This window comes from Tursiops truncatus, chromosome 10 (assembly GCF_011762595.2).
Source record: "Tursiops truncatus isolate mTurTru1 chromosome 10, mTurTru1.mat.Y, whole genome shotgun sequence".
NCBI classification, from domain to species: Eukaryota; Metazoa; Chordata; class Mammalia; order Artiodactyla; family Delphinidae; genus Tursiops; species Tursiops truncatus.
This window is the reverse complement of record NC_047043.1, coordinates 76,139,411-76,162,606: the sequence shown is the minus strand read 5'-3', so window position 1 is coordinate 76,162,606 and position 23,196 is coordinate 76,139,411. Positions and strand designations below refer to the sequence as shown.

The following is a 23,196-nucleotide window of genomic DNA, read 5'->3' as shown; positions in this document are numbered from 1 at the left end:
TCTAGTTCCGCATACTATTTCATATCCTGACTCACAGCTGATCCTGTAACTATAGGCTTACAGCTCTATCCTCAAACCTTCCAGAGGACATTATCATTTTTTTTTTATTGCCTGTTTTCCCAACTAGACTGTGAGCTTCTTGCAAGTGAAAAACTGGGCTCACTTGACTTTGTATTCTCAGGATCTAGCCCAGAATCTGGGACACAATAGGGGTTCAATAAAGGGTACAAATAGGTGTGTTCATTACACCAATGAAAAAAATAATTGAACTCCAGAGTCAAGAGTTACTTAACAAGCATTACTGGAAGTTTCCATATACCTGCCATAAACAGATGATTAGGATTATCTGAGCCCCTGCTCACAAAATCTAGCTTAAATGACAAGTGTTGCTGGGCCCAATGGTTAAAAAGACACCCGCATTTTAATTAGCAGAATCGAAGTGCCTTTGAGGTCCTGGAATGCACTTTCAGGGCGTATACACCAGAACTCTTGGCTCACTGCAAGGTTTCACATATAATTCTTGTCATTTAGCATCCTGAGGCTTGAAAATTGGCACATGCTGAAAGGAATCTCTGGGGTAAGAGAAAATCCTGATTCCCTGATATGTTCCAACAGGGACAGAAGGATTGCAGTTTCATTTCCTGCCAGTTTCTAAATTATGAATATTTTGGTATGATTATAAGTAAGCAAGACAAGCCTACCCAGGGAATCAAATAATCCAGGAACATGAAAACATAGATTATTGTTTTCCTTTCCTTTTCCTCTCAAGTTGATTTGTTTTGCCTTTGCAAAGGCAAATAAGGTCAGGTGGCAGGAAAATTACTTAGGGAAATTTAAATCTCCAAAATCATAGTGAGAAGAGATTTGTTCTCACTTACTCAATCACACCATCCAAGTGCATAAGTCTGCTCTGGTTTCCTTGGAATTATGGACAAATTATTTGATTAGATTAAGCCCTCTTTTATGTTAAAAAAAATCACCATGCTTGACCCGCCCCCCAAATACCTCTCCAGAGTAGGGAACGTCTTTAAGAACCACCTCTTTGAAATATTCATAGTAAAATATAGACTATTTTAAAAGAATTCAGAACAATAATAGAGGTGAGAACAGACTTCCTTTTAAGTTTCTAGAGTGAAATATAAAAGCTTAGATTTTGTGGCATCTTTTTGTAGTAACCTGAAACACGGTTTTGTTACGTTAATAAAACAGTACTATTTGAGGACTCACTAAATTTTCCTTTCATACAAAAGCACTTTCAGAATCCAGACAGATTAAGTTAGGACAAGACTACCTTTCCCATCACCATTTTATAAGCAAATCTTCCAACATCCAACATATGTTAGTTGAATTAATGTGAGCAATAAACAAAGAAACCAAGATTAGGGATGAATGGCACTCATTGGAAAACCTCATCTCAGTCTAAAGCCTTCTCTCTTTTTTTGTCATTTGAATGTTATGGCTAAATATAGGATGAGAATGCTTTCTTGTATACTTCCTTTATGTTTCAGTCTCGTTCACAGACTTTCTGACTCACCCCTATTCATGATCAAACACACATTTCACAAAAGGTTTAATTGCATCTAGACTTTAATAAATATTCTATTTGGGAATCTGCGAATAAGACTATAGGAAGGTGGGGGAATCTTTTTGTTATGCAAATACAAGCTAGTGGAGGCTCTTTCTAAAAGCTATTTAGCTGAGCCCTCAAAAAGCGATGTTTGAATGGCCTTTCTTTCTTTTTTTTTCTTCCAGGAATGTCAACCTCATTACAAGTCTGGATATAACATCCCTATTTTGTGGTCATTTGGCAAATAAGTATTTCCTCAGATGAATTTTGATAAAACATGTAAAGATAACTTCATGTGTTTTTATAAGCTATCTCAAATGAAGCTCTTTATTCAGGGATGGAAGCTTAAAATCTTGATAACAAAGAATTTTTGTAGAAGCTGTTCCAACAGGACCTGTCCTCTCTGCAGTGGGCAAGTGCTGGACACCTCTCTGTGTTTTGAGTTCTTCCACAGAGTTGGATACCAATTCATGTGTAATGTTGACAATAGCTTTCCTTTCCTGAACAGGTGTCAGCCATTGTGCTCAGCATTTTAGATGCATGAATTTGATTCACCTTCATAAAATCCCTATGGATTATTGGTACTTTTATTGCCACTTTTTTGTTGTTGTTTGTTTTTTGCGGTACACGGGCCTCTCACTGTTGTGGCCTCACCCGTTGCGGAGCACAGGCTCCAGACGACACGCAGGCTCAGCGGCCATGGCTCACGGGCCCAGCCGCTCTGCGGCATGTGGAATCTTCCCGGACCAGGGCACGAACCGGTGTCCCCTGCATCGGCAGGCGGACTCTCAACCACTGTGCCACCAGGGAAGCCCTATTGCCACTTTTAAGGTTGAAGGATTGAGGATCAAAGAACTATCTTTTTCAGGTCACACAGCTAAGAGCTAGGATTTGAACTCAAGTCTGATCCCAAAGCCACAACTCAAACCTTTGTGTAAAATTTGGTGTTTTAGATTCTTGGTTTGAGTTTCTTTTTTCTTTCTAGAAACAACTCGGTAAAACAGGTGGTATATAGACATGTTTTACCCAGTGAATCATGTCTATAAGAATTAGAAAAAAAATATACAAACCATGGCAATAGCAAAGGGAATAATGAGGTTGAAAAGACCAAATATTTGACCATGAAACTATATCAATGATTATGGAATATAAGGTTGATATGGAGATGTTAAAAGTTTTCTTTCATCACCAAAATGCCAGTTAACCTGGGCAAACCTAGGGATAAAAACAAACTCATAACAGGCTACAATTTCTCTTATTTTTTAAACTCGTTACTCCTATGAGAGATTAATTTTAAAGTCACATATTTTGTGTTATGAATTTGGGCACAGTCTGAACATTCATCACTTTCATCACCCAACTAGTAAATTGTCAGCAGGGGACTGACGACTCAACTGCCCTCAGTAACCTTGACTATATAGTTGAGCCCCATGATGGAGTTACTCCGTCTTGAAGCCATTCCCCCTGCCTGTGAAGTTGCCAAAGGTCATGCATATGTATGGATGGGGGAAAAATTATGACTCGGTTCTGTGTGATTACTCAGCCTATTGCCTGAAGGCATCAAGACACCTGTAAGGTCTTCCCTTTTCCGCACATTTTCTGAAGTAATCAAATAGGTTATGGCCACTGCACGGTAAATGCGCTGTTTTAATCGCTGACAGGCCAAATGACTTGGTGACTCATAGGAGTCTCATTTTGTTGTGCAGAATAAATAATAACGGGAGGAGAGATAAAGCCTTATGATTTGGGTCTAACTTTTTGCTGTCTCTTCACTATGAGTTGACTTTGGTGCAGAATATTCTTTAAACATTTATTGCATTTCCTATGGTGAGTTGTCTGAAATGGAGATTGGTTTTCACCAGTCCAAGGAAAATCTGTATGCTGGTCTTTTTTTTTTTTTTTTTTTTTTTTTTGTATGCTGGTCTTTTTATAGCATGAAGTCATGCCTTGCAAGAAAAAGGTAGGAAAGCATCTTTATGACAATTGATGTGCCTGTTTAAATACACTCCAAGGGTTCCCCTTAGAGTTCTAGCCAACTCTTCCAGCTTCACGACTTTGCCCCGTCCTTCACTTAACTCTCCTCCTTATGTTCGTATAACTTCTAAAAATGTGGAAGTAGGGCTTCCCTGGTGGTGCAGTGGTTGAGTCCACCTGCCGATGCAGGGGACACGGGTTCATGCCCCGGTCCGGGAAGATCCCACATGCCGCGGAGAGGCTGGGCCTGTGAGCCATGGCAGCTGGGCCTGCGCGTCCGGAGCCTGTGCTCCGCAACGGGAGAGGCCACAACAGTGAGAGGCCCGCGTACCGCAAAAAAATTAAATAATAAAAATAAATAAAATAAAAATGTAAAAGTAGATCAAGACATTAGAATGGGTGAAGAAGGGGAGGTATTAAATTTACACTGAAGGAACACAATGCCCACTTCCTCCAAGACCTGTATTGTAGCTCTGGTGCTGACTCTCATAGTCTGCTGTGGGCTTCCAATGCTAAGTTGTCTTTCTCTTAAGGGCAAGAGGTTCTCACTGGCCTTAGTGAACTATGCCCCTCTTCCCGCTTGCAAAAACTAGAACCTAGCCTTGTCATTTTCAGTAAGTTTCATAATAGTTACCAACAGCATCTCCATCTCCACCGACATTTAACAAATGCTTACTATATACTTACTATATAGTATACTATATACTTTGTTCCAAGCACACACATGCATTAACTCATTATCTCTTTCAAAGATATTGCCAAGAAAGTGCCAGAATTCCAAATAAATACAACCGATGGAGAGAGACCCACTCTTAAGAATCAAATACAGCGGTTCACCCGGGTTCTTGGTTGCAGGACAGCCAGGGATCTGAGAACCTGAGCCACTTGGTGAAAGGTGGTAGCTTGGGTTATGATCTCTCAGGGAGGAAGGCAAGCTTCTGGCTCTCTTCTCTCTCCTCCTCAAGAAGAGGGCATATTAATCAGATTTATCAGATAATATATACCAGTTGAAGCATGTTAATGAGTAGGCAGGTCACTGTGCATCAAAGAGCTGTGGCAGCCACGTATATCTCTTTTGTTTTCTTCTTCCATTTAACTGGGGTGAGTGGATTCGAGGCCTGCAGTCTTGGGGCAGGGCCTTCTCTCTCTCTTTTTGCAGGCATGCCTAATTGTTATTTCAGTTTTCTGTACCTTGCAACTGGTCAGAAAGTGGTAAAACATCAAAATATGAATTCTGGATGACAAAGGCAGAGATTCTGCTTAGATACAAAGCCTAAAATATATGTTTTACTCAAGTATTATCAGCCTTTTGCTAATGGCATGTGGGTGACTAGACCTGGTTTAAAGCATTTCTCCCAGCAGGTTAGCCTCTATTGACCTGTGACCCAGATGATAGTATCTACCCCTTAATGGGACCCATCCTTAGATTTTTGCTTGCTTTCCCTTCAGTCATCAAGCCTCTCTCAACTTTTGTTTCATACTCATTATCTTCCTCCAGAATATTAGCTACTCAAAAGACCCATATGTTTTAGGGTAGCCCAAGTTAAAGGAATTTACTATTTTCAATTGTTTAAAAACAAACTTGTTAATATGAAAATACCGTGATGTCAGTCATTCCTATGTACAAGCTGTTAAAAGCTTCCTGGTCTAAAGCCAATTAAATATAACCAAGACAATCAACCCAGAAAATTATTTTGAGAAGGTAAAGATATAATGGTAACAGCATATACCAGTGTAAGCCAAATTAGAGAATTGGGCTAATTAGAGGAATTATCTACCTAATATCTCATATGGAAACAGCTATACTGGTATTTTTTTTTTCTTTTATTTGCTGGCATGTCACTGTATCCCAGAATCAATGCAAAAGACTCAATCCTTCCCTTTGTCCACGTAAACACCAGCATAAACCATTTCAATCTATACCACATCTAGCTCCTACTTCTATTAAAAGAAATTGTATACACAAGCAATGTGATTACCCTTGTGAACAGTTGGTTTTCAGAATTCAAGTTAAATATTTATTGTAAAATACAGTGTTCCGTTCTTATCATCTTTTTTAACTAATAAGGTGGTTTTCTGAGACCAATTCCTGTAAGTAGTAGTATTTATCATTCCAAAACCGTTTGTTTTGTTGCCTGGAGTAAAAGAAAATGTTTTTATGTGGCTCGATTCTATTATTTTAGTCTTATGATTATCCTTTAATTCCATCTTAACCCACTTCATTTCACTTTAGCAAGGATTATTATATGATAAAGAGTAATGATGAAGAGCAGCTTTTGCAAACAAAAAACCATTTTCTAAGTCTCTGAAAATACTGTCTAAAACAAGATAGGGATCAATTAAATAAATACTGATAAGTAACTATTCTATTTTTCAAGGATCTATTTCTGGATTATGTGATTTTTTCTTTTTCTCTTCCATTTTTATTGAGGTATAATTGACATACAGCACCATATGCGTTTAAGGTGTATGGTAAAATGATCGCCACAATAATTTTAGTGAACATCCATCATCTCCATTTATATATAGATATAAAAGAAAAAGATGGTTTTCCTTGTGATGAGAACTCTTAGGATTTACTCTCTTAACTTTCACATATAGTATACAGCAATGTTAATTATCTTTATCATGGTATACATTACATTCCTAGTACTTACTTATCTTAAAACTGTAAATTTGTACCTTTTGACCACCTTCATCCAATTTCTCCTCCTCCCATCCCCTGCCTCTGGTAACCACAAATCTGATCTTTTCTTTAAATGAGTTTGTTGTTTGTTGTGAGGTATAATTGACTATAACACTATGTTAGTTTCTGGTGCACAATATTTCTATATTTCTCAATATTTCAATATTTCTATACATTACAACCACCTGTATCTATGACTCTGTTTCTCTTTTGTTACATTTGTACATTTGTTCTTTAGATTCCACAAATTTGTGGATTCATACAATATTTGTCTTTCTCTGACTTATTTCACTTAGTGTAGTACCCTCTAGGTCCACCTATGTTGTAGCAAATGGCAAGATTTCATTCTTTTTTTATGGCTAAGATTCCATTGTATATATACACCATATTTTCTTTATTCATCTATTGATGGGCACTTAGGTTGCTTCCATATCTTGGCTATTGTAAGTAATGCTGCAATGAATATATAATCTTTCCGAATTAGTGTTTTTTGTTTTCTTCAGATAAATACCTAGGAGTAGAATTGCTGGATGGTATGGTAGTCCTATTTTTAATTTTCTGAAGAACTTCCATACTGTTTTCCACAGTGGCTGCACCAATTTACATCCCCACTAACAGTGCACAAGGGTTCTCTTTGCTCCACATCTTCGCCAATCCTTGTTATTTGTTATCTTTTTGATAATAGCCATTCTGACAGGTTTTGTTTTGTTTTGTTTTGTTTTTTTCAGTACGCGGGCTTCTCACTGCTGTGGCCTCTCCCGTTGCGGAGCACGGGCTCCGGATGCGCAGGCCCAGCGGCCATGGCTCACGGGCCCATCGCTCCGCGGCATGTGGGATCTTCCCGGACCGGCGCACGAACCGGCGTCCCTGCATCGGCGGGCGGACTCTCAACCACTGCGCCGCCAGGGAAGCCCCATTCTGACAGGTTTGACATTGTGGTTTTGATTTGCATTTCTCCGAAAATTAGTGATGTTGAGCAGCTTTTCATGTGCCTGTTGCCCATCTGTATGGCTTCTTTGGAAAAATGTCTTGTCAGGTCCTCTGCCCATTTTTTAAATTTTTTTTTTTTTAATGTCGAATTGTATTTGTTCTCTGTATATTTGGATACTAACCCCTTATCAGACATAACATGTGCAAATGTCTTCTGTTCTGTAGGTGGCCTTTTCATTTTGTTAATAGTTTCCTTCTCTGTGCAGAATCTTTTCGTTTAATGTAGTCCCATTTATTTTGGATTTTTTTTCCCCTTGCCTGAGGAGACATACCCCCCAAAAGATTGCTAAGGTCGATGTCAAAGTGCACACTGCCTATGTTTTCTTCTAGGAGTTTTATGGTTTCATTTACATTAAGTCTTTAATCCATTTTTAGTTTATTTTTGGATATTGTGTGAGAAAGTTCGGCTATTTGATTTTTTAATGTTGTTTTTCCTTCCAGTTATGCATGTCCAATTTCTAGTCAGCTCATTTATTATAAGTCCATCTCCCACCAGTTGAAAAAAAGTTTAAACCTAAAATCTGTTGAAAATACTTTCCTTATAATATTGAATTTAATTTTCTTGTCATTCTGAGGGAAATGAGTACTACTATCCCTCATTTTACAGATGAGGAAACTGAGTCTGAGTCACTGAATAATTTTCTCAGAATAACTCTGCTATTAAGTAGCAAAGGCAGAACTGCCTGTGTCGAGAGCCCAAGCATTTAACTTGACTTTAGGCATACCGTAAGGTTCAAATTTACCCTTTTTGGTGTTTGTGAGTTATTCTTAAATTAAAAAAATATATATTGATTGGATGAGATGATTACATCTAGATAATATGAAATTTATTGTGAGATTTAAAAATACATAATTTGGCCAAACTGTCCTCTAGTAACAAACTGAGAAAAACATTAAGATGGGCATTAAACTCAGTTTTATCTGATTGAAACATGTTATATGAGTGACATAAAGAAGGAAGTGATTGTTTTTCACCAAAGTGTCTATTGATTGCCAACAAGTCAGCTATTCCTTCTTACTTGCAGCTTTTTACACAATCACAGCAAACGATTCAGGGAAGAATGAGGTTTAGAAATAATCAAGGTCCAGATTATAAAACCCTGGTTTAGTGTCTCAGTCATTTCTATTTCCTCTAGGTTTTGCTGGGATTTAAAAAATTCCATGTTATAACTTCTACTTTCATGATATGGTCTCCAGATGGCTGACTAAAATTTATTCTATCACCTTAAGGTTATTCAAGTTTCCTACAAAGCAGAACTGGAGGTAGAGGCAAACGTGCAAGCACCTAAAATAGCTTGTGTGAGCGTATAAATACTTATGTGTATCAGAATCTATGGTAGATTTGTATTTTAAAACAGAAGAATATGGGGCTTCCCTGGTGGCGCAGTGGTTGAGAGTCCACCTGCCGATGCAAGGGACACGGGTTCGTGCCCCGGTCCGGGAAGATCCCACATGCCGCGGAGCGGCTGGGCCCGTGAGCCATGGCCGCTGAGCCTGTGCGTCCGGAGCCTGTGCTCCACAACGGGAGAGGCCACAACAGTGAGAGGCCCACGTACTGCAAAAAAAATAAAATAAAATAAAATAAAAAGAAGAATATGGATGTCAACAAAAAGTAGGCAAATGTTCAGAGCCTTTGGATATGTTCTGGGGTTCTTTTCTTCCTTCATCAACATTTGCATCTAGGAAAGCCACAACTCCTGGTTTAGATGCTGAAGGAGTTTGGGTTGGCATATCTTATCTTCAGCAGTAGCAAAGAGTTATAATATCTCCCAGGACACTGAATTGACTTTCAGCTAAGGTAAAAAATACCTTTGAAGACATACATTTTAAAAGTCAGTAATGGACATGTTTTGAAAAAAAAGATTATAAAAGTATTTCCAGTAAAATTTAAGTCTCTTTGATTGAACGCTTATGGGTGTATTAAGAAGAGTGTTAGATTTATCTAAGCAACGTCATATTTAATACTGATATCATAGGTTTATATGATTAACACAAGGTAGATACTGAGTTTATGTTCTAATGAGTATAAATGGAAAAAAACCCCACAAAACTCAAAAAGATTTGTAAAAATACAAAACTAAACAAAAATGTACTACAGTGATTGAGAAATTCCAAATGGTTCTAAAGACAAGAGTTCATGATCACTCTTCTACCAGTGCCTAATGTGATGATACTTAAATGCCTTATCTTGCTTGAAAAATATCTAATTAGTAAATGGCTTTGTCTTGCCTTCAAAAGCACCTCCTCCACAAATCACCACATGCTCCCTAGCTAACAATTCATTTCTTTGTGTCCTAAATATGAACCCTCCCCCCCCACAATTTGGCCAAATGGATTATAATTTTAACTCTTTTTTTTCCTCCTCAATTCCCCCTTTCCTACCCACACACCATCTGCATAACACTCTGTACCTTACTTGGTCCTTTGTCCTATCACTATGTCTTTGCATGTCACCCTTTCCACTTATAATAGCTTCCCTTTTCACCATCCAGTTATATGGCTCCTTTCTTTAAAATTTAACTCTCTTTTGAGAAATATATGATTTTCTTCCACTCCCAGTTGCTTCATTCAAGCAAGCTTTTAGCAGTTTAGTAACTTGAATTGGTTGATATGTTGCCTTGAAATAAGTGTTGTTAATCTTTTTCACATACTTGTATCTCCCAAAGGAGATTTTAGACTCTTTAAGAGAATGTCTTCTAAAAATTCCACCTACCCCAAGCACCTAGAACAATGTTCACTCGTAAAAAGGTGCTAGATAATGGTTAATTTACTGATTGATTGGCCTACTATATTTCACATCCCAGGGAAACCAAGAAAACATAATTTGAACATCTTTTACTTCTTTAGAAAAAATTTAAAAGTGAGAACTGCCAACATATAACACTTTCCATGTTGCTGGATTACTTATTTTAAATTGATACAGAATGCATGATGACCACAAAAGTTTTGTCCTTGAGGTGAGTATGGTGGTGAAGTCAAGTATGAGCCATGTATATATTACTTAATTAAAAAAATTTAAACAGGATTTTGGAATTAATGTGGAGCTAGTTGTTTTAAATTCATTTTTAGGTCTCAAACAGACTAGCTAGAAAACTTCCTTTGAGTATCAAAGCCTACAGTAAAACTCATGGTAAATTTTAAAATACATAAAGACAGATGTGATATACACTTTAAATTCGTACTACACTTTAACAATAACTCCCACGAGTATCTACGAATAATTAGAGCACTGAAAATACATAAATGTAGGAGATGGGGTGAGGAAAAGCCAAGAGAGCTCTCTAGATAGCCTAAGATCAAAGGGTAAAAGGTGTTGGTTTGTTTTCAATCCATCTGCCTGTCGCTGATAAGATTCAGCACGCTGGCCAGCTCCCCCGTGAGCTGGGTTTTTTGGCTTAAGTGAAAGGAGCAGGGAGAAGGAAAGCACCATCTGCTGCTTTGAATTAATAGATAACGGAGAAGCAGGAAGGAAGACTGCGCGACAGCGTAAACGCATTAGATGTTGATGCACTCAGTTCTTAGGGTATCTTTGTCTGATCTTGGGGTCCCCAATCCTCCACCCAGATCTTCCAGCGAGCCATAATGGAGGAAGGGCTCAGCAACCAGAAACCCTTCTGTTGCTACGGTAGGCTCACCTCAGCATAAAGTATCACCAGTTCTTGGAATTGAAGAAGGCAGAGTAAACAGGGGCGGGGGGGTTTCTACTTAAATAGTTGAGCTGCATGGTCGATACGCCAATCCGCTCAGAATTGCATTCACCTGTATCTTAATGAGGGTGGGCGTATGGAAATCGCTGGCGTCAGAGTTTACACAGGTGGGACAAATAGGCTGCGCAGCCCCACTGCCCCCGTGTCCCAAGTGTGAAGAAAGCTGGGGATAGGAAATAGCCTCTTTCTTTCGCGTATAAGATCTCGCCGACTTCCTCTTAGTGAGACCTCTGAATTAAGAGTCTCCAACAGCCTACTCTTCGATGACAAAAAGTCATCACTGGTTTGTCTATTTCCTCCTCCCGCAAGAACTTTTTGTCCGCGGGAGGGGGAGAGAGGTCAGGCCAGGAGAGCTGGGCATCAAGGAGGAAATTATCCACAAAGGGGTGGGAGTGAGGAGAGCGGGAAAGCATTAGGGTCAGTACGGAAGCTCTGAGACTTTGGGGGATGCTCTGCGCTCTCCCCGCTCCAGCCCTCTGCAGCCACCCTTACGCCGCGGACAGGGGAGAGTTAAGCCAATAAACACGTAAGCGCCGCTCCCTCCCCAATCGGCAAGATGCCTCTTCGGCTCTAGGCTGCACCGACAGCTTGCAACACTCGGCATCTTTTCTGGAGGCGCCTCCTTCAGCGGCTGCAGATGGCATCCGGCTCCGGGCTCGGGGCTCGCAACTGACTCTCCCCCTTGCCCACCTCGGGTCCACGGACGCAACCCTCCCTCCCCCTCCTCCCCTCGTGCTTCTGAGTCTGAGCCCAGCTCTCGAACGCCGGGCGGAGGAAGCAGTCGCGGCGGCCGAGGCTGAGCAGCAGCGCGCTCGCTCCCTGATTTGGGGAGAAGCGGCCATCCGGGAGAGCCGACCCCCAGCTGCCTCCAGCGCCCCCCACCTTTTGCACCCCAAGCCAGGGGCTCCAGGGACCCCCCTCCCCAGGCGCCACCATGCTGGACCCTTCATCCAGCGAAGAGGAATCGGACGAGATCTTGGAGGAGGAGAGCGGCAAGGATGTGCTCGGCTCGGCCGCGTCCGGCGCGCGCCTGTCTCCCAGCCGCACCAGCGAAGGCTCGGGCGGCGGCGCCGGGCTGGGGGGCGGCGGCGGCGCCGGGGCCGGAGCTGGCGCCGGCGGCGGCGGGAGCAGCGGCGCGAGCAGCGGCGGCGGGGCCGGGGGACTGCAGCCCAGCAGCCGCGCCGGTGGCGGCCGGCCCTCCAGCCCCAGCCCGTCGGTCGCGAGCGAGAAGGAGAAGGAGGAGTTGGAACGGCTGCAGAAAGAGGAGGAGGAGAGGAAGAAGAGGCTGCAGCTCTACGTGTTCGTGATGCGCTGCATCGCCTACCCCTTCAACGCCAAGCAGCCCACCGATATGGCTCGCCGGCAGCAGAAGGTAGGTGCGCCTGGGAGGCCCAGCGAGTAGCGCCGGGATGTCGCCAGGCGGGCGGGGCGCACAATGGGAGCTGGCGGCGCAGCTGGCGAGGAGGAGCTGGAGGCAGAGGAGACCGCGCCCGGGGGAAGGGGTTACGAGGCCCCCTCTCCGCGGCTGGGCCTGGCCCAACCCAGCCCGGAGCGCGCCAGGAGCTGCCCGGGCCCGGCAAGGAGCCTGGAGCGTAGCATCCAGTGCCCGGTCTCCCTGTCGGGGAGCGAGGCGGGCAAGTCCCGCTTTGTGGCCCGGGAGGCTCGGGGAGTGATTTGCAGCCCGCGGCGCCCAGAGAGGCCTGGCTTGCTTGCAGGGCTCCCAGCACTCTCCGGCGCCGGGCGGCTGCGCTCAACTCCCGGCCCGCCCTCCTGGGCGTGCGCTGGGCGGGCGGGGGCACCCGGCAGAGTGGGGGGCTCCGGTGCGGAGCGAGTAGAGCGCCTCCGAGCCGCTCTCAGGCTAACGCGGGCAGAGAGCAACCGCAGGGGCAGGCGGGAGGAAGCGAGCCCAGAAGGCGAAGCTTCCCGTGATGCTGCGAAGGGCACCCTCCTCCTCCCTCCGCCTGGGTCAGCTGATCACCTATTAGGGTCGCCTCGGGGGTCCTTGGACATCGCTTCACTCTGGCTGGGCTTCCCTCCAATCTCCCTTCCCCTTGCTCACTGACCCCAGAGCAGGGGCACGCCCCTTCTGCCTTCCCCCCTCTGACCCCCTTCTTTTCCCAAGGTGACTTCGCCGCCACCTTCTGGTTCTGCGAGGCCCTCCAAGCCCTGGCGCTGCTAGCTTGATAAAGTGCAGCTGGAAAAAGCCTCGCAGTTATAAGCATCAAAAGCTTTTTGTGTCTGAGGCTGGCAAAGCTGAGGCGGCTCTGGGCTGCCTTTGATGTGTAAAAAGTGTCTATTTCTATCACCTGTTCTCCAGCCAGAGAAAGGAGGGGTTAGTTAATGCAGGTCGAGGGCGTCGGCCCAGAAGAGAAGGGGTCAGGTACCCAGCTGCAGTGAGTGAATGAAGAAAGCATCCCGTTCTGTCTGTTTTAGATGAATCTGCAGCAGCTGGACTAAGAAAAACCAGTGAAGCCCCTAGAGGGGCGGTGTGAGGGGTGATTAAAGCCAGCTGTAACCCCATCGAGGTTAGGAGACCAATTTCTTAAAATAGTGAATTTCTCGGTTGCTGCCATTTGAGACTGAATTACGTGCTGCCTGTAGTAGACTGCTGGGTTTTCCCATATTTATCTACCCTTATCTTGAGTTAGCACAGATTTCTCTGTTTGCTTTGCTTGTATACATACACACACCACCCAGAGCTGATGATTTATTTCGGCTGTCACAAGCTTGGGTATCAGTTTTATTAGAAATAAAACTCATTTCCTGGTTGAGAAAGAGCAGGTGGGCTACACACTGCACTCTCAAACCCCCATCAGTGGTCCCTTGCTTTTTCAACGAGGATTTTGAACTACAGTAGAGCAAAAGTATTCTCCGAACAGTACAAGTTTTTGGATATTCTTTTAAGGTTGGGTTTGGGTCCACAGGGCCTGATATTTCAAGTTTCAGGTTGGAATTATTTTGGTAATTGTGTCTTTATAGCAGGGGCAATTCCGTCTCCAAAATCTATCCCATTATTAACAGCACCCGCTAAAGATGTCCTGTTCTTTCGGCAATGAAAACTGTTGTCACTTAAAAGTTAAAAAACAAACTTCCCTTTATCAGTCAAAAGACTCTATAGCTCTGTCCTTCCAATAGAGGCTGAAATCCCAGCACCACAATGGGGAAAGAAATCCATTCTCATGAAGACCCATTTCTTCTAAACAGAACCTTCAGCCACCTGAGAAAGATTGTCATGAGGCTAGTTTTTCTGATCTGATTTGGTATGTTTTACCTGGATCCATTCAAAGCTGTGGTTTTGAGGGGCAAGTGAGTTCTGTTTTTACACATGACCTTAATATCAGACGGACTCCAGGACAGATTGATAACACTGGCATTTGGTCAAACTATTTTTAGTTGTTGCAGCATAAATACATATCCCGGCAAAGCTGCCTCACAGCTGTTGTCTATACTGGGAAGCTGAATATCTATCTCTTTATTACAACAGAAAACAAGTTCTCCCCATTACTATATCTTTAAGTGTTTTGTGCCTTTCTGGAAAAAGCTGTTCTGCTATTTTTCTCCAAGTAGAAAGCTTGAACTTTGAGTCTTGGAGAAATAAAAACTAGTTGTAAATGTGAGTTGGTAGTAGAATAGAAATGGATGAACTAGAAAAAGAGGAAAAATGATGTAGAGAAAGGGAATAGAGTGGCATGGGGTCGGGTAGAGAAAGAACTGCCTATGAAAAAGAATTGCTGAACTGCGGAAAAGGTCATATTGTCAAATCCTTATGCTGTATTCCTTAAAGTTACACAGTGTTCTATGTCAATTACATCTCCATAAAGTTGGGGGGGAAAAGGTCATACTGTACAGAGTTTAATAGACTTTATGAAACCAAATAGTCTATGTCATTAACACTGGCTGCCATTTTTCAAGTACCTACTATGTGCAAGGCACCTACCTTAGGTCATTTAAAAAAAATAGACTTTAGTTTTTCAGGAGTTTTAGATTTACTGAAAAATTGAGAAAAGTGTACAGAGAGTTTCCATACAACCCAGACGCAGTTTTCCCCTATAATTATCTTACAGCAGTATGGTACATGTGTTAAAATTAAAGAACCAATAGCGATACATTATTGTTAACTAAAATCTACAGTTTGTTTAAATTTCCTTAGTTTTTTACCTAACTTCCTATTTCTGTTCTTAGATCATTTTAAGTTCTCTTCATATTTTAGGAATTACATCCTCATTTTTAGAAAAGAAAGCTGAGACTCAGAGAGGTTTTGTAATTTGCCTAAAGCACCGTGTAGACAGGTGAAAGAGTGGGAATTTACGCATGGAGTTCTCTCATCCTATCTTTTTAATATACAACACTGGCCAGGAATATTCTAAAATGAAAAATAGAAGAGATAGCATGTCTCGTGTACTTGTTTACTCAGGATTATTTCTATTTGAGTTGAGAAAGACCTGCCCCTCCCCCTTTGGGCACCTATCAAGTAGTCAACATGGGCAAAATAATCGTTTAAGCACTAACTTCATAAAGAGTATGAAGGAGAGAAATGGGCTGTTAGCTGGTAAATCTCAACAGCAGACTGTTGTCAGTCTTTCTGTGCGGTTTGAGCTGGGGGAAAAAAAAGTATTTTAGCTCAGAACACTTGGGAAGTAGAGGAAAAAGGTGCTGTTGCTGGATCATTCTAATAGTTAATTACTCCAGTTTTACTTTTACTGGGAAAGAGAATGCCTAGACTTTCTAACACTCTTCCCACTTAAAAGAGGGGACTCGAAACAGACTATGTGAAAACATATCCTTACCGAACAAAGTTTGTGTGCCCGAGGCACAGTGAGGCCAAATAAATGGAAACGTAGGACTTTGGAGCAGAGAAAGGTTTATTGCAGAGCCAAGCAAGAAGAACAGGATGGCTTATGCTCAAAAATCCCGAAATCCCTGATGGTTTGGAGGGAGGTTTTTATAGGCAGAATTTGGGGTGAGGGCTGCAGGGTGTGTGACTTTCTTCTGGTTGGTTGGTGGTGATGTAACAGGGCGGTGCTCCCGGAATCTTGTGCTCAGCCAGAAGTTGCCCTCCTCCACCTGGGTGTGGGCCTTAGTTCTGCAAAAGAGCTCCAGGGTAGTGTTACAAATTCCTTGAGGAGGAACTAGGACCCTGACCCAAGGCTGCATTTTTGTTTCTTGCCTGCTCCCGCCTTGTCTCTGCATCCTCCCATCCCTTCCCTGATTAGCAACTGAACCTGCCCTTTGGAACTCAGGGAAGGTCATAGAGGTTAAGTGAAGCCTATTTCCTACAAACAAGAAAAGGGGGACACAGAAAGCATTTGTACCTGGGAGCCGCACAGAGTTTTGCTCGGTTTCAATATTTTATCATTTGTAGGTATATATTCCTTGTACTACTGTGAATCTAAATATAACATGGAGGTGATGATAATTTATGACCGCAACAAAAACCTAGTCATCAGGCTCTCACCATGTATGTTTCAGCAGCTGATACATGACAATTTGAAAAACAGTTCTGAACTTGTTTTTTCTTCTTTTGTCAGAATGCTAGAGTGAATACCTAGAAGTTGGCATGGCAGAGCTACACCATATGTTTCTAAGTTGTGTAGTAATGGTGATGAGTGGCTACCTCATGTGAACTAGCTACTCATAGGTGTTCCTGAGAGAATGTAAAAAAAAGCAGGCACTGTAAAGAATTCTGTGTAATTGACATGACTAGTTTTTTTGCCTTCTTTTTTTTTTTTTTTTAGTTAGCTAGGAACTATTCATAACGCCTGGGTTACAGAGGTCCAAAATGAATATTATGTGTGCATATGCAGGTGTGTATACATGTGTGTCTGTATGTATGTGATGAGAGAAAGGGGCAATCCTAAAGTTGTGTCAGTTCTATATGAATTCTTCATTCAAGAGAACTGTTGCCTAGGGCAAATGTGTTGTAAGTTCAAGTTACTCATTTCCATGTGATTCAGCTTATATTTTGCCCTAAAATTATGGCTAACATTGAGTCACTGTTAGCCAGAGAAATTCCTTCTTTATTCATTAACTTCTTTGACTTTGTTGTTCACTTATGACTCAAAAACCCATAACTTTCATAAAATTTAAGGCCTAGTGCTAGGGAACTATATATGTGTGTGAGTGTGTGTATTTTAAATCAATAATGGTGATGCATGCTTTCAGATGTGCTTTGAGGCACTTGGGTTAGCTCCACTATTCAAAGTTCTGAAGGGTTGTTTGTCAGGGCAACATACAATTTGCATTTAAAAAAATAAAATATTCTCACCTTTTGAGAAAACTAAATGACTGTTCAACCCAGGATTCCTTCAGAAAGAATTGTATGTTTTTCTCTGCTTCAGGGAAAGAATTGAATTCTTTCAATATGCTTTTTGGCATTTCCTCCCCGATCTTCTTGATGCAATGGGCAGGAACTGTTATGCACTCGTACAAGTAGAGACATTTTGAAGATGCAGGTTACCAAAAAAGTAATAAGAGACGTTTTTGCCTCATTACACACTTGGAATAGCCTTTTGCGTCCCTAAAACTGGACTGAAGAACAAAGGAAATTAAATCTTTCATTCCTAAAAAGTTGTACTGTGTAAAGTGGTAAATGTCAAATGATTCCAAGGTCTTTTTCTGGCAAAAGCAAATTTAATACACAACCATACGCCATCACATTGAAATATAACCAGTATTTGGGGCCCGGTGTCTATACAACTTAAGTTGGAATGATCAAGAGAGTTCTACTAACATAAAGCTAAGTTCTAAAAAAGACCAGTTCTCTCTCTGGCTTCGTGGCAGAACCAGAAGATAGCTTTGAGATATGCTTCTGAACTGTCAGCTTATGTTCTAGTTTGGAAGATACCAAATAAATTGAGAATAAGATGGTGTTTAATTGTAAGATGCTGATTACAAATACTAAAGTAGGGGAGGGGGACAGAGAGTATGTATGCGCGTGCACGCGTGCGCGCGCGCACACACACACACACACACACACACACACACACAGGATTGGATATAATAGTAGCGAAAATCTTCATGGGGGAAGTAGAGGAGGGTTAGTGATGCCGAAAAGTCAGCCTCTGTGCACTGGTGCCAAATCGAATCTCAGAGACAGACTTTTGGGTGAAGTAGAAAAGAATAGCTTTATTGCTTTGCCAGGCAAAGGGGGACACAGTGGGCTCGTGCCCTACGAAACTGTGGGTCCCAACTGGGGGGAATTCGGTGAGGAGCTTTATAGCAATGGTTGGGGGGGTGGTAATGGCGGGGGCGGTGTCGTGTTGCTGATAAGGATCAGGGTGTGTGTAGGGCCTGTATTCCTTTAATCTGGCCTCAGTTCTTCTCTCTGGAATGAAGAATGCTTCATCAAGTAGATAACATCTTCCATTTGTTGGGGGGTTCTAGTTCTGAAGAAGAGTTCAAAGATACTGTTGTGTGTATCTCTTGAGTCAGAACCAGGACCCTGTCCCAAGGCTGCACTATTGTTTCTTGGCTGCCCCTCCGTTGTCTCTGCATCCCCTCCCTTCCCTTATTAGCAACTGTTTGAACCTGACCTTTGGAAATCAGGGAAGATCATGGAGGCTGAAGCCTATTCCCTTCAAACCAGAAATGGGGGACACAGAAAGGCTTCCATGCCCAGGAGCCCCACAGTATCCTGCTCAGTTTCACTAGGTCTTAAGAAATTTGTATGATTTGTGTAAGCATAAAGAAAGGCAAGTATTCCCATTTGGAGAAGAGCATGATGTAGCAGGAATGTGGAAAGGAGTCATTGCTTCTGGGACTAATAGTCCCATTCTTTTGGTTGCAAGTGACAGAAACCCAACCGAAGTGGCTACATCATTAGGAAAATAAGGGGGAGGGGAAAGGTCTCCTGGTACTTGTAATTGAAAAATCCAGTGCAGGGTGATTGACTACTGGCATGGCTGGATCTAGGAGTTCAAATGACTTCCTTGACAGAATAAAGAAAGCTGGCTGATGAGGAGAAAGGTTATGTATTGAAACTTGTGTTTGAGCTCAAACTCTACCATTAATAAACCACTGATTGTGGGAAAGTCATTGTCTGTCTCTGGTGTAATTTCTTCATCTGCCTTATGAAGAGGGGATAGGGAAGCCTCAAATAATCTCTACTTTCACCTCTGCTTATAATAGTTGATATTTCTTTCTGGGAAATGAGGTTACTAATTATCGACTTATAATTTCATTCAAACTTGTATTTGGTATGTTTTCACATTGCAAAGTAAGGCATTGTCTTCAAAGAATCTGACATAAAGTTCACTATGTCTACCTTTTTAGATGAGGAGGTGAGATCTTAAGAGATGATAAGGCTACAGAAATACACAAGAGACTCAGCCTATGGGATGAAACTGACACAATATATATTTCGTTTTGTCTAAAATGTATTTTTCAAATTTTTGAATTCTCAGTATTTAAAGCTTTCAAGTTATTTCATGTAAAATGTATATTTCTGGCTTCTCTTATAATTGGAAGATGTGGCAAAGCTGAGGCTGAGTTTTTATGAGTCTGCAAGAAGAAATAGAAATAAGACTACCAGCCATCACTTAAATAATGGAATGTTAATCACTTTTAACTAAAATTATGCTTGTTCTAAAGGAACATCATATGTATATGGTTGTTAGGACACCAGCTATCTGGTTCTTGCCAACACTGTCTCTTCTTGCCATTGCTGCTCAGATATTGATGGTCTGACCCTGACCTCTGTAATGCATCCAAGAAAAAGATCTAGAATTTGGATCTCTGTGTTCCCTGTCTCTGGCAAGAGTTTCTCTGTTGGGATCAGATTTATAGTTTCTGCAGAATTGGAAGGCTGTCACAATTACCTTATTATGTTTTCTTTTGTAAGACCAAGCATATAACAGAATTACTTCTCTGTTGTTAGCAGGTAAAGAAAAGGGCATAAAGTCAGTCAATGACTCAAAGTCTGGTCATTGCTTGGGACATGCGATGGGTAGTGAAGGACGGTGGTTAAAAGCATAAACTCTGAAACTTGAATGCCTAGGTTTGCTTTCTTGGATGTACCCCAAACTGGCTCTGTGATTTGGGGCACCTTACTTAAACTCTCTGTGGCTCAGTTTACTCATCAGTAAAGTGGGGATAGTAATGGTAGCTCCATCATGGAGTTCCTGTGAAAATTCAGTGAGATAATACAGTAGAGCTCTTAGAACAATGCCTGGCCTGTGGTAAGTGGTATGTAAGTGTTTGTTCTTGTTATTGCTAAGTTGATATGTGCAATTTTGTGTTATTTTTGTTTGTGAAAGGGCTGTATGTGAAGTTCTGACCAGAGTAAGCCTTACTGATATCATCATCCTGATCATCATTATTGACATATAAGCCAACCCAGAAGGCAATGGTTACCATGATAGCATTGTCTACAGAATAGATGGGGTTGAGGGTACAATACATCCCTATTTCTCTTTTGCTGAGACACTTCATTAACTCTGCAGGCCATCAGTCTCTGATTCAAATCCCTGGTCAGTTTTGTGACCTAGTAGCAATAATGGTATTGTTGCATTTTTGTCCACCAAATGCCCCCATGCTATTTCAAACTACAATACCTATTTTCATGCTCTTCCTTCTGTTAGAACATCTTTCTCACTTGTCTTCACTTGATTTGCTCTTGTTTGTTTCTTAATTAACTCAGGTGTTACCTCCTTCGAGAAACCTTACCTAAATCTTTATGTTGGGCTAAGTGCTACCTTAATTCCCTCGTCTATTGCTCCTTTTCCTCCTATACATTATATTTAAATCACCTTTTCTGTGAGTGCCTCTTTCCCACTAGACTGTAGGAATCCCAAAGACAGGGACCACATTTTATTCCTCTTCGATTCCCCATCTCCTGAAACAGTGCCTGGAACACAGTAGGTGCTTGTAGACATTGACTGTTGAAATTCTGCGCTGATGCTTTATTTCCTAGGAAGTTTCTATGGAGAGGACATGAAGGGCTCTTAAATACAGTCTGCCTTTCTCATGGAGACACAACTCACATACTTTTACAAAAGCTTCTTAGTGGAAACCATGGAGGGTAATCCAGTTACCCCATGGTTTCAAAATAATTCATGTTGCAGAAAAATACCATCAGTCACCTCCCAGTCTGGTTTATTTATACCAACAACTGACAAATTTCTAGATCCGTTATAGAGGAAAGCTTCTTTCAAAGACCATAAGCAATGATGAATTTCTCGCAGTGGCTGACTCTCAGTTGAACTTGAATCACCGTAGTGCATGTTTAAGTGACCAAACTTTAAGCCAAGGTGAGAACTAAATCTCCACATTGGGCATATGTTTTATTTGACTTAATTCTTTCTGAAGAAAACAAAATAATGAGCAGTCAACAGCACTAACGAAAGTTAGGCTGTTGAAAATATTAGCAATCTCAATAATGCCAAAGTTATGTAATAGAATCTAAGTTCTATGTATTTAGACATAAGTAAATATGCTTCTTTTCTCTACTTTTATTCTCTTATGGGATTTTGGCACTGTTTTCTCTCTCACTGTAAGCTGTTTAAAGTCCCTTCAGAGTGTAGTTAGAATATAAGTAAATAATGACTGTAGTGCTATCGCATATTGGATGTGGTAATAAGAATATAAGATGGGGCTGAAATATCTGTAAAGAAAAACTGCTTAGGTATGGATTTTTCTGATGCCTTTCACTAGTCAAAGGGAAAATTATCTTTGCTAAGCCATTCCTTTCATTTTAACAAGGAGAGCAAACATTTGAGAAGTTTGAAAAATAAATTGAATTATCAAACCCCTAAGTGTTCCAAGCTTCCGGCTACCCTTCTAAAATTGAGAGACATGGAATAAACTGATAATATATTGATGTCCTCTAGAGCCTATGGGAGGAAAATGCAACCTGTCCATGTGGTGGTTTTCAGGACCACTTCATGCAGTAGGAAAGTTTTGAGATACTTTGCAGTTAACTTCTTTTTTTAATCCCTAAGTTTTTGGGGAGTACATGCTAAGTTTCAAACCCTCCAGGGGCTGTAGTGCTTTCAGAAAGACAATGGGACTTTGGAGAATATGCACAGTGGTACAGAGAAGATACTGTGCCACTTAAGAAAGCACAGGGAAAACACTGAAAATTCTTGCAAATAATTATGCCTTCTGTTGCCCATGCAGGGGAACAGCCTTTTGGTGTGGATGGTAGGCATAGAGTTGTTTAAGCAAATGAGTTAAAATATATCTTGAACATCTCCTTTGGCGATTTTTCTGACAAGTACAGCAACTGTTGCCTATAAGGCAGCGTGTCACAACATACTGTGCTCAAAACAGTTCTTAGGGGCTCTTCCATATTCAATTTTTGTTTGTTATACATCATCAGACGACATTGTTTTGAACCAGTTCTACATACAAGAAACTCACTAAATCCTGTAGGCAAAATATGGAAAAACATTTTAGACAGTTTTCCTGATCTCTAAGAACCTATCAGTCTGCTTGAGAAGTTGAGGTACATCAACACTGAACAGAGAGCTCATAGTGTAAGGCAGGATGTGGTAAGCGTCTGAATCTTAAATATTTTTTCAGGTCTTCATCTTTGGCTCACTTTTATGGGTTATGTCCCCCCAAAATCCATACGTTGAAGTCCTAACCCCCAGTACCTTAGAATAGGGACTTATTTGGAAATAAGGTCTTTGCAGATGTAATTAGTTAAGATGAGGTCATTAGGGTGGACCGTAATCCATTATAACTTGTGTCCTTATTGAGAGGGGAAATTTGGACATAGAGACAAGAACACAGGGAGAACAGCATGTGAAAAGGAAGGCAGAAATTGGGGTGATTCTTCTACAGGGGAGGAACACCAAAGATGGCCAGAAGCTAGGGGACAGATATGGAGTATATTCTTCCTTACAGCCCTCAGAAGGAGCCGACCCTGCCAACAGCTGTAAGACAATAAATTTCTGTTGTTTAAGCCACCTAGTTTGTGGTACTTTATTACAGCAGCCCTAGCAAACTAGTATAGCCCTCTTCTCATCTCTGTCCCGTCTCTCAGCAACCTCACCACTGATGATGGCTTTGGCTACTGACACCTCTACACTTGCATTCTCAAGTCCGGGGCTCCAGGACAGGCCTCTCACCAGACCTCAAATCCGTACATCAGTGCTGCTGAAGGGGTGGTCTCAGACTGCTGCAATCAGTGAATGTTTGGCCATGGGTCCACAACGAGATAAGGAACTTGCACTAGAATGTAAATCAACTCACTGCTTTCTTCCAGAAAGTCTTGCTACAGAAAAGTGTCAGCTAAATTGAACCGGTTGATGATAGAGTTGATGTAATTT

General features: G+C 41.7%; 1 protein-coding gene across 8 annotated transcripts in view; it reads left to right on the top strand.

Annotated features, from left to right (window-relative positions):
• The first annotated feature begins 11,388 nt into the window (after positions 1-11,388).
• The window catches only part of CADPS (calcium dependent secretion activator), a 480,039-nt gene continuing 468,231 nt past the window's right edge, over positions 11,389-23,196 (top strand). Inside the window, exon 1 of one of the 8 annotated variants that reach the window (XM_073811329.1) lies at positions 11,389-12,296. In XM_073811329.1, the coding sequence (XP_073667430.1) occupies positions 11,859-12,296 (438 nt within the window). In that variant the 5' untranslated portion in view covers positions 11,389-11,858. The remainder of the gene's footprint in view (positions 12,297-23,196) is intronic. The other 7 variants (XM_033865233.2, XM_033865230.2, XM_073811330.1 and 4 more) reach the window with 7 other exon arrangements.